The sequence below is a fragment of the Pinus tabuliformis genome, chromosome Q, assembly GCF_031772625.1.
Source record: "Pinus tabuliformis cultivar Carrire ecotype Pingquan chromosome Q, CPIR1, whole genome shotgun sequence".
Classification (NCBI taxonomy): domain Eukaryota; kingdom Viridiplantae; phylum Streptophyta; class Pinopsida; order Pinales; family Pinaceae; genus Pinus; species Pinus tabuliformis.
In genome coordinates, this window is record NC_142296.1 from 894740493 (window position 1) to 894757332 (window position 16840).

Below are 16840 nucleotides of genomic sequence, written 5' to 3' on the forward strand. Positions count from 1 at the left end.
CGGGCCGATTTTACCCAAGAACTTGAGGGACCAAATCATTCCATAACCAGGCCAAAATGACAAATTCCTTCAAGGGGGCGAATTGGGCAGATTTTGAGTAGGCTGAGTTTCCTTGATAAAGGCCAAATTCATCTCCAAACTATGGCCAAGTCTATAGTGTGGATCAAATAATTTTGTGGGGGCGAGTAGCTGGTTATCAAGGGAGAAATTGTGGGGAGTGCCCAGATTTCACAAGGCTGAGTTCACTGCTTTCCAGAGGGCCGAGTGCCCTTTTCCAAATGCATTGAAGGGACAGAATTCCTTATTTTCAGAGAGCCAAGGTACTTTCTTGGTGGCTGGTTGGTACACAGTTCAGGTGTGATTATTTCTTCCAGGAGGGCCGAGTTGGGTTGCTACCTGCTAGCACATATACTAATATTTGTGGAGGAAAAAAGGGGTCATGCTACTGATAATTTGAAGGGCCAGATTTCTTCTTGCTTGTTGTACATACCCATCATAACTCCAGTCATTCCAGGCTGAGTTCCTTGCTGAAGATATCACTATGTGCACACTGCACATATTGTTGGGCTGAAGTTTAGAAAGGGGTCACTATCACTATTTTAACTGGAGTCACCAGCTATTAACAGCCAAGAAACTTCTTCATTTCTGTTTCATGTATTGTCACTAAATCAGTGACTAAATCTGAAATATGTCACTTAATTGCTTTCAATATTGGGTCATATAATTTCTGGGTGCTATGTGAATGGTGTATAGTTGACTTGAAATATTTTTATGAGCTTTTCCTGGCATTGTACATGTTTTCTATCAAACATTTCATGAAAAACACACTTACAGCACTTTGCACATGAACTGTTTGTAAAAATTCCAGAATGATCCAGCTTATATAATTCAGACATTTCTATGGGTTTTTGAGATATTTGGGAAGGGAATTTTACAGATCAAAACAAAAATAAATGTATCTCATGAGATGAATCATGGCAATGAAAACAACAGATTTCCCCTTGTTTAATGGTCACAGCATCTTCAACAATGTTATTAGAACCAGACTAATGATTGGTTGACCAAAAAGTACATAAAATATTTAAATTTTGAAAAAAACATATAATTCATGTGCATCCATATGAATCCAAATTATTATACACAATTATGCAAAGTTTCTCATGTATATAGCAAAGGTGTATATAACCAAAAATAACATCAAGTGCAATCCATTTAAAAATATTTAAATTTTGAAAAAAACATACAATTCATGTGCATCCATATGAATCCAAATTATTATACATAATTATGCAAAGTTTCTCATGTATATAGCAAAGGTGTATATAACCAAAAATAGCATCAAGTGCAATCCATTTTAGAATCAAAATAGATCAACAGAGAGTCTCTAAAAGGCTTCTAGAGTCCAAAAAAAATCATATTACAACAAATAGCTACATAATATAAAAAGCATTGCCTATATTGGAGTCCTCCTCATCAAGCTCACCTTCTAAGCATTAAACTAAGATAGAAAAATCTTAACATGCCGAATCAATGATTTTGCTTCAGTGAAATGTACATTTTTACTAGGGTCATGACGGAGGAGTTCAACAGTCCATACCACAAACATCGAGGTACATAGAGGGCTTGGTACTCTTAATATAATGTCATTTTCATACCCTCATACATCACAAAATCCAGTAGAAATGTTACAATTCTGCCAATTCTAAAAACTATTAACTCTATTGAATTTTGAATGGGATCTAGAATTTTACTTTCTCCATATAGAATCCAATGAGGTTGGAACCACTCTCAAACATCTTGAAACAATTAATGGTAACGTTAAAAATTTAAGTAAAAGGATTTCATTTTCATCCTTTTACTTTAAGAATTTAATATTTTTTTAAAACCGAAAAGAGTAGGGGATATGTATTAATCCGCGCCTGTACGCAGCCAAAAACTGGGAGATTTACAAAAATAGTTCAAAGCCACCTGTGGGCATCATAATTTACATTTTGTTCTTCCAAGCCCAGATTTTTCATCTCCAAAATTACAAAATTCTCCCCAACTACTTGACTATTGCTATAAATCCTATCGAACTGGTTCAACAAATGTTTACATATATAATTTGACATCAGAAACAGGCAATAAAAGGCACATGGTACTGTCTACTCCTCCATTGGCATCGGGTTGTTAAGATCAATTCGAGTATTTTCTTCATTCGTCCTCGAGCTTTTCTCAACCAGCTTGAGCTAAAGGTGCTCAATTTGCAAACACGGAGCGTCAACTTCGTCTTCCAGGTGACGAATTCTCTCATTTTTTCCAACTGTTGTTCCTGCATCTCGAGTGTCTCCTTCTGTTATTGATGAATGCACCTTTGGATTATAGCCAACCCTTCTTTTATTTCCACATGCTCTTTATCACAGAGACTGCAAGCATGGTGGAACCTCCCTCGATCATTCAAAATGCACCCAGACGTTCTGCCCGAACGAGGCCGACAGCGGCCCCAGGAACCTGACACCGAGCTACCCTCCTCTGCTAGACACAAAGCTTCCATATTGACCGCGGGGGGTGACCAGAATTGCAGCACAAAGAGAGAAAACAGACTAAAGATCCAAGAGAGGACTTACTGAGCTTCTGTAATACTGCATAGGACTGACGAAAGTAAACGACTTCCAACAGCAACCAATTCACACTCACAAACTTCATTACAACACCATTTGTGGCAACTAATTCATAAAGATCCTTGCCTAAATCACCAATTATGCCACCCTCAGCAGTGACCAATTCATTCCCACGACTACCCTCTAAAACCACCACCGTGCAGATTTCACAGACTCTGCCACTACCTAGACTTCCAAGATTTCCCTGACCCAACCACTGGGTCCTTAAGCTGGAAACCCCCAGGACAGCAACAAACCAATTCTTATCACAGGATATCTTACAGTTATTGCTTCTTATATAGAGAATTATGATCTGGATCCTAATGCAAAGTAGTTGAGCAGTACAAATTCCTCTTAAATCCTAATGTTCTTCCATTAATTCTCTGATCATGGAAACGACCACCTGCTTGTCCAACACCAACTTCCCTCGCGAGAATTGACCACCCCAGACCAGATGGATTAAATGCTCCTTGCACTCACCATAATCCCGCATGGTTTCATCTAGTTTTCACCAATTGTCATGACTGATACGAGGAGCAATTACCAGGGTTCCCACACCTAAACTTCTCAATATTTCAAGTGGAGTACCATCCCAAGGACAGCAGTCACACCGCATCATAAGCCAAACATCACGCTTAGGAGGGGCACCACGAGGCAGGAAGAGGGGCCAGGGGAAATGAAGGTCGATGGGACAATGGCTAGGAGAGAAGGGAAGAGGGGGATGGTGAAATGGCTGCCAAGGTGGCCTGGGCGAAAGGTGAAGGGAGAAGAAGAGGATGAGGTGGAAGGGAGGGAGGCGGAGGGGGGAAGGGAGGAGGGGAAGAGGAGAGGAAAGGGGAAGCAAGGGGGGAAGGGAGACAAACTAGGGGAGATAGAACAAATAAAATCCATGTTTTCACTCCTATTATAACCCTTTTTCCTACAAAAATCAACCTTAACTATCAAAATTTTGAGATTCATATCAACCATTAGGGGATGGTAATTGATCCCACAATGCCATTCACCTCGCTGCTTTCTTCTTTCATCCTACAGGCCAAATTGGCTTGCTTGTCAACTTCCTTATTATTATCTCATAGGATGTGGAAAAAGTTAACTTGATCAAAGAGAGGTATCATTACCTAAGTTCTCTTGATGATCTAGTTCAATTTAATGTTTTGAGCGGCTAAGTTGTAGTTCATATGCTTTATAATCAACATGGAATCCCCTAGGATATGCATATCCCTAATTCCCTTTTTTTGGGCCAGAGAGAGCCTGAGGAACAACCCATAAGCCTCAGCTTGATTATTTGTCTTCATTCCCAAACCCCAAGCAAATCTATCTTCTATGATTCCTTCGAGATTAATTAGAATCTTCAATCCCTCCCCCTCCTGCCACCCCAGGATTTCCTTTTGATGCTCCATCGAATTGGAGAGTCCATTTTTTCGATGATCGCATCCAATCCACAATCCCAGAAGACAATCTAAGAATCCAGGAAGGGCACGAAGGAGAGGATTTTGTAGAGGGTTTGGGAGTTGGGGGACAAACCCAAGGAGCAATCCATGTTGTTTCTAATTAATCCAGAAAAGGGTATATCGTCAGGCGATGCAATTCCATACAAGACGAAAGGGCTTTAAGAGTTGTGGTACTAGCTGTCATGCAGGACATTCTGAAAATTGCTTTATTCCTTGTTAGCCATATTTGCCGACAGACATACTTGGGTAGAGTGGTCCATATCTCCTTGAAGATTCTTTTGGCCTAAAGGGAGCCCGAATAAAATTTGGTCCAAGAGTTAAAGAATTGAAGGAGATGAGAAGGCCATTTTGTTCTGAGGAAAAGTGGACCAAGAGCCACAGACCAAACCTCCTTTGCTACCTGACAATGGAGAAAGAGATGGGGAATAGACTCTTCATACTTTTCACAGAGAGGACATCTGGATGGCCCAATGTGACCTCTTTTCTGAAGGTTCTCAACTGTGATAATTTTTTATGAGCTAACAACGAGCAGAAAAAAATTTACCTTTAGGATAGCATTTGATTTCCAAACTTTATTCCAAAATGAGGACTTTGGAGGGACTTGAGCATTGAAAAGCAGGTGGGAGTATCCTTCTTTAACCGTGAAATTGGTGTTTTTCCATCCCCACTTGTCCACCATTGAATACGCAATAGGGTCACAGCCTCTTAATTTTTTTATAAGGATTTCTCTTAATGGAAACAGATCGGTCGGGATGTTATCCAGCTTCCATCCCTTCCTCCGACCGTAAAGATCCCACTTCGAAATTTGGTCTAAATATACCACCCCGACTTGTCCCAAATAGAAACAAAGAGGATTGAGGGAATGGTCCAAACCCAGAGGTTGAAGCCCCAGAATCGAATCCGAAAAAAATTATGTAGTATCTCCTTTCCCCATAATTTTACACAAGTTATTCCCTATAATGTATAATGAGGAACGCATCAATTTCCAAATTGGAGAGCCCTAAGCTGCCTCCATTCTCACCTCTCTGCGGTTCTATTGTTTTATATACTTTGCTCTCATCACCTGCGTCCACCATTGATCCGAATTCGTGATCATGATCCAGTAGAGTTTGGCCCCCATCACTATATTCATCATCTCGATTCTCTGGGTTCCTTATTCCAAGCCCTCCATGTTGTTTAGGCACTCTAACATTTTTCCAATTTACCAAATGGTATTTTTTGGTTTTTGTCTTTCCTCCCTCCCACATAAATTTTCTAATATAACTCCCCAATTGATGCAATACGTACTTGGGAGCTTGCAGGGCAGAGAACTAATACAATGGGATTGTTGAAAGCACCAACTTCACCAGGGTAGCCCTCCCCACATGGTTGAGCCAGATTCCTCCCCAATTCACTATTTTAGATTTGATTTTGTCAAGGAATTTTTGCCAAGCATAGGGAGCAACTCATCTTAGGAAAATAGGAACCCCTAAATAATTAAAGTCTTTCCAGTCCCTTAGTAATCTGAACCCCAGAATTTCTTCTATTTTTTTTGCTTTCTGGTGGGGAGATGTTCCAGCTGTATATATGACTTTGGTTTTCAGTGATGGCACCTCCCGATGCACTTAGGAACCTATCGAGGTTTCCTTTGAATCGCCTAGCAATAACAACAAAGCCAACTCCCAACAAAATTGTGTCATCCGCAAACTATCCATGATTGATACTTCTAATTCCATCTTTATATTTGATCCTCGAAAGGAGAAGCGAATCCTGATCTTGCTCCAATTTTCTACTCAGCGCATCTGCCATCATGATATAAAGAAAGGGGGAGGGAGGGCAGCCTTGGCGCAACCCCCTTGAGGCTTTGAAGAAACCGACCACTCTACCATTAACTAACGGAGCGATCCAAGGAGTAGAAATACAAAGGGCCGTCGACCTGATGAATGTTTCATCGAACCCCATTTTTTCTAAAAGTTTTAACAGAAAGTTGTGCCTGACTCTGTCGAAAGCATTTGCCATGACTAGCTTTATTATCATTCCTTGATCACCTCTTCGCCAACTCGAGTCAATGACCTCATGAAGCAGAATAATATTATCAAAAATTTGCCTTCCCGGAACAAACCCTTCCTAGTTGGCCGATATCAAATGAGGCAAGAGAGATTTGAGCCTCAAGGCCAGCAGCTTCGAGAAAATTTTATAAGAAACATTGCAAAGGGATATAGGACAAAATTTGGAAAATGATGAAGGATTTGACTCTTTGGGGATTAAGGATAAGAAGGAAGTATTAATTCCCCCACCCATTATGAATCTCTTAAAGGAGTATCCAACCATTCTACAAATATCTATCTTAATTACCTCCCAGAATTTCTGATAGAAGCTGGCCGAGAACCCATCCGGGCCAGGGGCCTTATCGGGGGGGAGGAGAAGACTATAGCCTTAATCTCCTCAACCAATGGAGCAGAGACCAATGCTTTATTCATGTCCGTCGAGACCATAGCAAGGATTCCTTCTAGGAAATAGCCTCATTCTCAACATCCTGCAGTGGGTCCTCCCTATAGAGGCTTCCAAAATGCTCCACCACTGCTTTCTTTGTTTCTTCAAAATTCTTTATGGTCTGCCCTCCAAAATTGATCTGAGCGATGTTGTTTTTGGTTTCCCTGAAATTAGCTTGCTTATGGAAGAACTTTGTGTTCCTATCCCCAGCCAACAGCCAATTGTTTCTCAATTTCAGTCTCCAGTACTCTTCTTCCCTTCTGAGATTAGAGTGGAGGGCCTTGAAGGTCTCAACTTCTTTTTGGAAGTCTGATAGGTTTACCTAAGAGGTTTCCATTTGTCCCTGCATTGAGGCTAGGTTTTCTTCCATTTCCTTTATGTGATTTTGCCTTTTAGGTTTATTTTCTTTTAGCCATTTTTTAGGTCTCCTTTCAACCTTTTGATTTTTGTTTCCCAAATAGTGATTGGGCTGGCCTCGACCGACCCCGACCAAGAGAGAGAGACCACGCCCAGGAACCCGGGAGAGTCCAGCCATAAAGGGGAGAGCCGAAAGGGGACAGTGACCAAGCTAAGGGACAAGGAAATTAGGAGGCCGATCGGGCAATGGTTCGAGCCACACCACAGTAAAATGGAAGACTTTAGGCAGATGCTCAAAGCTAAAAGGTTGTTTGAGGCTAGAAAACGGTCAAGCCTAGCAGCAATGTGATCCGGGCTAGATCTTTTGTTGTTCCAGGTGTAGAGAAATTTCTGAGGCTTGCCATCAATGAGGTTTAGGTATAGGATAAGATCCTCCATATTCTCCTGAAAGGCATCTCTTACAGTTGAGACTCCCCTTTTCTCATGTTTTCCCATTGTGGTATTAAAATCTCCTCCCAAAATGCACTTTCAACCATACTTTGAACCTTTTAAATCCATCAAAGATTTCCAGCATTCTTGTTTTTCTCGGAAATGTGCAGGCACGTATACGTTAATCACAGTGAAAAAAATTGCATCTTTATAATATTAAAGGAAGTTGTTATCCAATGGGTGGTTTTTAAAGAGCTTACCAGTTGAAGTTTCGTTGGATTCCACATCGTACATAGCCCTACTGATGCTCCTCTCAAGCTTACTGCTACCAGATCACTGCGACCCCAGATTTTGTTGTGGAGTGAGTGAAGGTCAGACTCCTTCAACTTTGTCTCCTAAAGAAGAGTGACTACTGGTCTTTCCTTTTGCACTAGAGATTTCACTTCTGATATTCTTTTCCCAAACCCTAGTCCCCTACAGTTCCACGAGATTATATTCATAAATCACTTTTGTGTGGATGCCACCCCCCTGACAGGGCCCATATTACTTCCTTTTTTCCTCCTTTGTTCCCCAAGCCAACTAGCTGAAGAGGTATTGTATGTTGAAATCCCACTTGTCATTTCTTCTTTTTTCTCTTCTTATCTCTTTGTTTGATTTCCTTCCTGGCCTTCTGACCTTCCTATCCATTTCCTTGGCCCTTGTGCCTTTTGACTTTTCATCTGCTGAACTGTGAGGTATTTCCGTTCCCGTACTTCCTTTGATGATAAAAAACCTTCATCCTCCTCCTCTTCGTCCGAAGATTCTTCTGTATTGCTAGTTGTTTCCAGACTAGAGCTTATTTCCTTTTGTTTTTTCGAGGCAGAGGAGGGAAAGGCGATCACAATGGCATTATCCGCAGGGATTATTTAAGGGGGGGCAAGCAGAGCTTCCAACCTCGGGAGCAAAAGCCAGGACTGCAAATCAATTTTCTTGCTCATGGCCCGACCCACCCACCATTGGGAGACTCAAGCAGGGGGAGGGGGCACTCCGACTTGGACCAACATCCTTGGAGGCCGATTTTTGACTTGGGGTTGGCCCATTATTCTCCCTTGGATTTCCCTTTTTTCTTTTTAGTTGCTGCCATTGTTCATTTGATTCTCCTGGTTGTTTTTCCAAGCTATCCTGGATTTTTGGGCAGCTTTTAGCGAAGTGTCCATATTCATGACAAAGCTTACATTTAAATGGGAGTTGATCATAGTCGACTTCCTGCACATGCGTCCAGCTATCCATACAAAGATTTACTGTCGTCGGGAGACCTTTCTCTAAGTCGACCTCCACACAGATCCTAGCACATGAGAAAAGGTCATCCTTCGGTTCGGAACAGTCAATATACTTTCCCAGGGAGTTCCCTATCAACCTAAAAGTAGCATCATTCCAACAGTGAAGGGGGAGATACGGCAGCTTCACCTAGACTAGAACCGAGGAAGGCACATCACTTTCCGGATTAAATCTTGGACTCCAACGATCCAAATATAGCCCCTGGGCCCCCATGAAGTATGGACCGCTTCTGAACACTAAATCTTTGTCCAGACCGTTCTCAAAATAAAAGTTATAGAAACCTTTGCCACATAAAGAAGATATCACCTCACCTTTGATGAGAGGTTTCCAGTTCTTCTCTATCCAGGATTTAACCATCCGTGGAGACAACTAAAAGCCCATGAACTGGCCAATAAGCCCCCGGTCTACGAGCTGCAACTGCAAAGCACGAGAGTGTGCTTGAGGGGCACTAATCTCTATCTTTGGGATCCCCTCGGCCTGTTTCACAAACTTTGACGTGCCTTTCTTTTGAAAATTGGGAGTTGACGCCACCAAGGAATTGAACGCAGCAATATCGGCCAGCAGAGGCTCCACTTGGGCTGGTGTCGCCATCGTGGCCCAGACCAGAACGATATGCTCTCCAAGACCAACAAGAACCAAGAGAAAACGTGGGGGAAGGGAGGGGGAACTTTTGCAAGAGGCTGAGAGGAGCCCGACTCACAAGCAAAGGCAGGGCGGAAGGCCCTCAGCAAGAGGCCGAGAGATCAGCCGCAGGCAAAACCAGGGCGTCACGACATGCCTTAGGTTAAAGTTATATGATCACTTTAATAATTTAATATTACCATTAACTACTTGGTTATATATCTCATGAGATGAATCATGGGAAAAGAAAACAATATATTTCCCCTTATTTTCTTGATGGAAAATAGTCACAGTATCCTCACCTCAATCCCCTAACTCAATTTTTAAAAATGAGGGTTAAAAGAGCAAAAATCTGGTTATAAGGTGAAATTGATAGAGAGATGGTGATAAATTCTGAATTATCGCGATGATTATTGTTGATATTATTGTCGAGGTTGGTTTTGGCAATATTATTGCCATAAGTACAACACTAATGTGTGTGCGTGTGTGTGTATAGCAATTGAAAGTAAAAAAATTCTTATGGTTAAAGCATTTCAATGTTGTGCTACTTAGTGTGAGGAAGATGTATACTTCCTTCCATGCTCAACATAGAGGTTTTAACATACATACACAACACACACACACACATATATAAGAACCAACGTAAATCCATCTCAACTCCCAATCTATCATGCGTGGAGAGGGATCAAGTCCCTTGAGATTAAAACTTTTTTAAATTGACAACGCATGAGGAAAAGTTTGTACTTGAAGGGATTTGATCCCTATCATCGCAAGATAGATCCAGAGTTAAAATGGATCTATGCTAGTATTTAATTTGCAAAGAATAGCCTTAGAGCTCCAAGCAAAGTGCTTCAATCTAACCTTGAATTTTATATACTATTGATTTGGGGTAGCATCAGATGTGCTCTAGCCACGAAAATTGGTGGAGAGGCTAAGGCACATGAAATCTCCAATACTCAGAAAGGGTTTGGGCAGATTCTAACCAGTTTGGGAGATATTAAAATAATTAATATTTTTAATGGAGTCCCTAAGTCTAAACTTAGGGAAAATAAAATATTAATGTGAATTAATATAAAACTGTGTTAGAATGGTCCAAAAGTCATGGATCAAGCCAGATCTAATCTTAGCCATTGATTAGGGACTTAATCTCGATCGTTGATTTGTCAACGAGAAAAGTATAAGAGGAGGCTTGAGGGTCACTTGGAGAACACACCAAGAGAAAAAGATTTCGACTTTCTAGGGTTGGGTTTGCTGAGAAAGTTGAGAGTGATCAGAGTTGCAGCTAAGGGGCAGTGAATACAGAAGCAAAGAGGCAGAGATAGCATTGGGAGGATCAGCGCAATAGCTGGAGAGAGGGATGCAGAACCAGCCAAGGGTCCACGCAAAGCCAGCCAGGGCTCACGCAGAGGCATTCAGGCGCTGCGCAGTGCCTCAAAGGGCCAGTGTGAGTGACGCAGAGGGCTAGAGGACTGACGCAGTGCCTCCAGAGGCTAACGCAGGCCAAGGCAGAGTGACGTTGGGCTAACGTTGGGCCAGAGAGAGCTGACACAGTCCCTAGAGGCTGACGCTGGGGTTTCGTGGGGCAAATTGGAGCTGTGGAGCTGCCAGAGTGTTTATCCGAGGTTTCAGCCGGAATATCTTCTTCCGAGTAGAGAGGTACTACTGCCAAGATTTTTCTCTATTGGGTGAGCCGGATTTGGCACCCAGATTGTATTCTGAAACTGCTTAATAAATCAAACCCTCAAATAGCTGCATTGGTTTTCCCGCATTGGGTTTTTCCGGGGACATTAGTCCAAAAACAACAGTGTCACTTGTGTGTTTATTTCTGTTTCCTTCAGTTGATGATCTGTAATGTGTTGAGCATGTACTTGTATTTATTTCTAGTATTTACATGGTAAATAACTTGTTAATTAACAGAACAAGTAGGTAGGAATAAATCAGTAAAGTGCATGAAGAGTTTCTAACGTGTCAGACTTAGAAATTCCAACATCTACCTTTGCTTCCATCCCGTGAGATATGTGTTATGTCTATCAAGATACTCTAGAACTCTATTGAGTCCAGCTTTTATCAATCACATTGTACTCCATCCACTATTTTGCAATGAATTGCATTCAACATCTTTTTACCAAATCGGGCTCTAGAATTTTTCTCATGAAAGTAATTTATCTATGACATGTTATCATAGATTCAATGCAATAGAAAATAATATCAACTCAATTTTTTTTTCAAAATGCTTCACTTGGCAATATCTAGGTTATTGCATAATAATGAAGTTTGATAATGCATTATCAAAAAACAGTTCTCTATCAAACTCTCACTTCTGTGGCAAATGATATGTGACTTGTCAACCTGTATTTTTGAATATTCAACAACTACCAAAACCCTGGAGACACTTCAAAACAAATAGCAGTTTTAGACTAGAACTATAATCCCTTGCTGGATTTCAATCACAATTCTATGGGAATATTGTCAAAAAAATGCATTTTGGATTAAAAAAAAATTAACAGACATAAGAACTAACAACTAAACCTTAGACAAATTTACCCAAAGTTACCTAGCATTATTTGAGGACATGAATATATTCGTAAACAAGATGCACAAATAAATAAGTGTTGCATAAAAATTCCTTATATAACCTGGGGCAGTTTAGCACAAACAGATAAATTAAGATAAGGTAATTTCTTAAGTAATTAGTTTCAATTTGAACAACATTCTCTTAAGCAGTGCATTTCTAACTAGTTTGAACTAAATTAAATTTAACTAGAGCTTGTAGTTTCCCATCGTGGACTAAGTGTAAGCACTCGGCCTAGAAATTGAATTGTGCTTACATGAGCATGTTCGAACAACTCTTTTAATATCTTTCCAATTCTAGTTGATGTGAAATGTATTTATCACTTAGCAAAGCAAGTGACATAATTAAGTTGCCTGTTGTGCCAAGATGTGCTTTCTACCGCCTAGTATAAGGGATATGTGGTTGACAAGTGCCATTTAAAAAATAATAATAACAAAAAAAGCATTTCAATGTCATCCATAAATAAAATATTTCAATGTCCACTTAAGTAAAAAGTTTTATATGAACTTTTTACAGTATGGACATTCTTAACATTTTAACTCATCAAAACTATGGCAATTTAATAATGTTTCTCTTAAAACTTTTCGAACACAGAAATAAAATTTTAAAGCAAACCACCCACAGGGGCAGCTCAATTGGCAATCGTCGTATTATGAAGTATTATGTAAAGCATGAGATTCAAGGTTCAAACCCCCTATGGTTCAAGCCAACAAAAAAAAAAAGCAAACCAAGTAATTCCTTAACTTTCTTGAGGTCCAATAAGACCAAACTTGATCTTGTTGGATATTAATCATCATCATCATCATCGAAATATTTCAATATCACACACGCACACACACATATATATATATATATATATTGTTGGACATTAATCATCATCATCATCGAAATAATTCAATATCAACTTTATATATATATATAGAGAGAGAGAGAAAGAGAGAGAGAAGGAGAGAGCAACTAAAAGTAAAAATTTGTTATGGTTAAAACATTTCAATGGTGTACTGTTGAGTATGAGGGAGATGTGTAATTCCTTCCCGGTCAACTCATTATCATCATCAAAATATTTCAATGTCAACTTTATATATATATATATATATATATAAATGTTTTAACCATAATGAATTCTCTCTCTCTCTCTCTCTCTCTCTCTCTCTCTCTCTCTCTATATATATATATATATATATATAGAGAGAGAGAGAGAGAGAAAATTCATTATGGTTAAAACATTTCAATGGTGTATTGTTGAGCATGAGGGAAATGTGTAATTCCTTCCCAGCTCAACATGGAGTTACACATATTTCTCATATATTGTATAATTCATATATATATATATATATATATATATATATATAGCAATTGGAAGTAAAAGAAAATTGTTATGGTTAAAACATTTCAATGGTATATTGTTGAGTATGAGGGAGATGTGCAATTCCTTCATTGCTCAACATGGAGTTGGTGTATTGTTGAGTATGAGGGAGATATGTAGTTGCTTCCCCGCTCAACATGGAGTTACACATCTCTATCATATATTTGTGCAATTCATATATACACTAACTCCATGTTGAACAAGGAAGGGATTGCACATCTCCCTCATAGTCAGTGTGAGTGTGAGTGTGAGTGTGTGTGTGTGTGTGTGTGTGTGTGTATAGCAATTGAAAGTAAAAAAATTGTTGTGGTTAAATCATTTCAATTGTGTATTGTTGAGTATGAGGTACATGTGTAATTCCTTCCCTGCTCAACATGGAGTTATACATCAACTCTGTGTTGAGCAGAGAAGGAGATGTGTAATTCCTTCTTTGCTCAACATGGAGCTGATGTATAACTCCATGTTGAGTAGAGAAGGAATTACACATCTCCCTCATACTCAACAATACACCATTGAAATGTTTTAATTATAACAAATTATATATGTATAGAAAACTAATGTCGATCCATCTTATCTACGAATCTATCATGGGCGAACAGGGATCAAGTTCCTCGAGGTAAACACTTTCTTTAAATTGAAAAATATGAGGATAGGTTTTCACATCAAGGGATTTGATCCACCTTGGCCCATGATAAAGCTGGAGTTAAAATGCATCTATGATGATTGTGCTAAGAGGTGCTTTCTACAACCTAGTATGAGGGAGATGTGTTATTCCTTCCATGCTCAACATGGAGTTGACAAGCAACATTATATATATATATATATATATATATATATATATATATATATATATTTCAATTTCAACAATAAATGAAATATCTCAATGTCCACTTAAGTAAAATATATTTCTATCAACTTTTTACAATATGGACTTGCCTAACCTTTTAATTCATCAAAACTATGGTAATTTAAGAAAGCTTCTCTGAAAGTCTTTCAAACACAAATAAAATTCTAAAACAAACCAAGTATCCCTCATAGACCAGATTTGGTTTTATTGGGCATTCATCATCATCAAAATATATAGCGTCAAATCACTACGCGAAGGTGGTCCCTTGTCCCACAAACAAGGGGGTTTCATACACCAATGTGGTCCCTTGTCCCACAAACAAGGGGGTTTCATACACCAATTTGGTGTTTGACTTGGCCATGACCTTAAAAAAAGATGATTATTATTATCATCATCATTGTCATCATCCGATTTCAAGGTCACGGCTGAGCTAGACACCAAATTGGTGTATGAGACCTGCTTGTTTGCAGGACAACGGACCCACCTCCGCTCAATGATTTGACTGCTAAAGTCTATGGAGCTATACATACTCACCCCTCTCTAGATTTGAACCTGTGACCCCATAGAAGGAAACACTGAAAAGTAAGATATTTCTATGGTGTACTGCTAAGTATGAGAGAAATGCAAAATTCCTTCCATGCACAACATAGACTTGACACGCAGCATATATATGGCAAAGATGAATGAAGTCCCTAGATGTAAAATCTTTTTTACATTGAAAAAAATTGAAGAAAGATTTGTATCTTGAGAGATTTGATATCTTTTAATACATGATAGATTCGGAGTTTACACTGATAAGAAAAAAAGATAACACCAAATTGAAAAATCAACCAGTATGATTTCACTTAAATGCTGAGTTTAAGATAAATTTAGAGTCTGATTTTTTCCATTTTACACCATTTAATTATCTTTCGCATTATTTCATTTCAAAAAATGTGAAATAACAGGCAAAAATTCATCTTCAACTGCCGCTTCAAAATTAAAAATAGCGTACATAATATTCCAATAACACGATTTACCAGACGCAAGTATGTTTCGCTGTTGAATTCAAAATTAAGATGTTAACAAATATACAAGAGGATGTGCGTCCATGTCCTTGGGAGAATACCTTGTGCAGGTGGTCAAAATCAAGAAGAAGAGAGTCCATCTCGTCATCGTCGCTAGTTGCCGCCATTATATTCCCCTGCCTCGAGTCTTTCTCATCTCTTCAAATTATTTATTTGTATTGTAATGCATCTGAATCTGTTATCGATACAATGGGAATCTCTGTAACTTAGGCAGGGCGATTTAGTTTAGTCGACCTTTAAAATGTGTTATTCTCGCGCGCTATTTCAGAATGTGCCGCTTCGTATCATATTTGTAAAAGGCACGTGCTGGCTAATTTTGTGACAGTTCTTTACCTTGAGGAATTATTTTTTATTTATTTTTTAAAAATTGGCAAAGTTTATTATAATTTATTTGTCATTTAGCAAATAAAGACATTTATCATGGGTGGCTATTTCTGAAAGTAGGTTAAATTGTTATTAAAAAAAATCATATCATTTAAACATAGTTTGTTAGTGAAACTATTTAAAATAGTTTCCCGGCTTAACTATATAAGTTAGATGACTTATAAATGCTCGTACATTTAAAACACTAATGCAATCAAAAACCGCATACTTAGCAATAGTATTGGTAAGGATTCAAATTTTAGTGTTACAAGGTATGCTGCATAGTTAAAAAAATCTTTTAATAATATAAATAATCACAAATTCTCATTTATAAAATGCGAGTGATTTAATAAATTTAATTGCAATTTTTAGTTAAACTTTAAAGTTATATTTTATACATGTAATATTTATAATAATAAAAAACTCTAAAATATGGAATTCTGAAGAAAGTACTATACATGTGATATTTATCATTAACAAAATTCTAAAATATGGATTTCTCTTTTCAATATAGGCATGTCTATTTGCATAACGAAGGAGCCGACTTTCGCTCTAGCTCTATGTCTTCAACCCTTACTATGTTTCCTTACTTCCTAAAAAAACAAGCTCTTAAGTAAACAAACACGATTTTAAGTCTTACTCTAGGACCAAAACCACTTTCATCCTAGATAGTATTCCCAAGAAATCTAGTGTCCCTTAGAGCTATCACTAAAGCTACTTCTAATAAGGTCATGTGCTTTTGTTTCCATGTGGATGATTGAGTGGTTGGCACAATGGGAGGTTATCCACTCCACCCAATTTCAAATCTCACAGGGAGACATCTTTTGCTCATTGTGATAAGGCTCAAGGAGTAGGCTCCCCCACCCTCGTGGAAGTTTTGGCTCTTGCTAAGTCATAAATTCTTGGTATATATAGCTTATCAGTTGTTGGTAAATTGCTTCAAACGAGTTCGCGATTCACCACAGTGACAAAAACAAAAAAGGTCATGCACTTTCAAATAACATTTAATCTTGATTCCAACCCAAACACTGTATTGGTTACAACATAATATCTTACACAAAAAGAATTATTTTCTAATTATTATAATATATATATATATATATATATATATATATGGAGCCTACCCTCGTGGAAGTTTTGGCTCTTGCTAAGTCATAAATTCTTAGTATATATAGCTTATCAGTTGTTGGTAAATTGCTTCAAACGAGTTCGCGATTCACCACAGTGATAAAAACAAAAAAGGTCATGCACTTTCTAATAACATTTAATCTTGATTCCAACCCAAACACTGTATTGGTTACAACATAATATCTTACACAAAAAGAATTATTTTCTAATT

General features: G+C 38.6%; 1 protein-coding gene across 1 annotated transcript in view; it reads right to left on the reverse strand.

Moving 5' to 3' along the window:
- The window catches only part of LOC149222354 (protein At-4/1-like), a 209085-nt gene extending 193707 nt beyond the window's left edge, over positions 1-15378 (reverse strand). The window contains exon 1 of the mRNA XM_089383082.1: positions 15180-15378. Coding sequence (XP_089239208.1) covers positions 15180-15245 — 66 coding nt within the window. The 5' untranslated portion in view covers positions 15246-15378. The remainder of the gene's footprint in view (positions 1-15179) is intronic.
- Positions 15379-16840: the final 1462 nt, after the last annotated feature.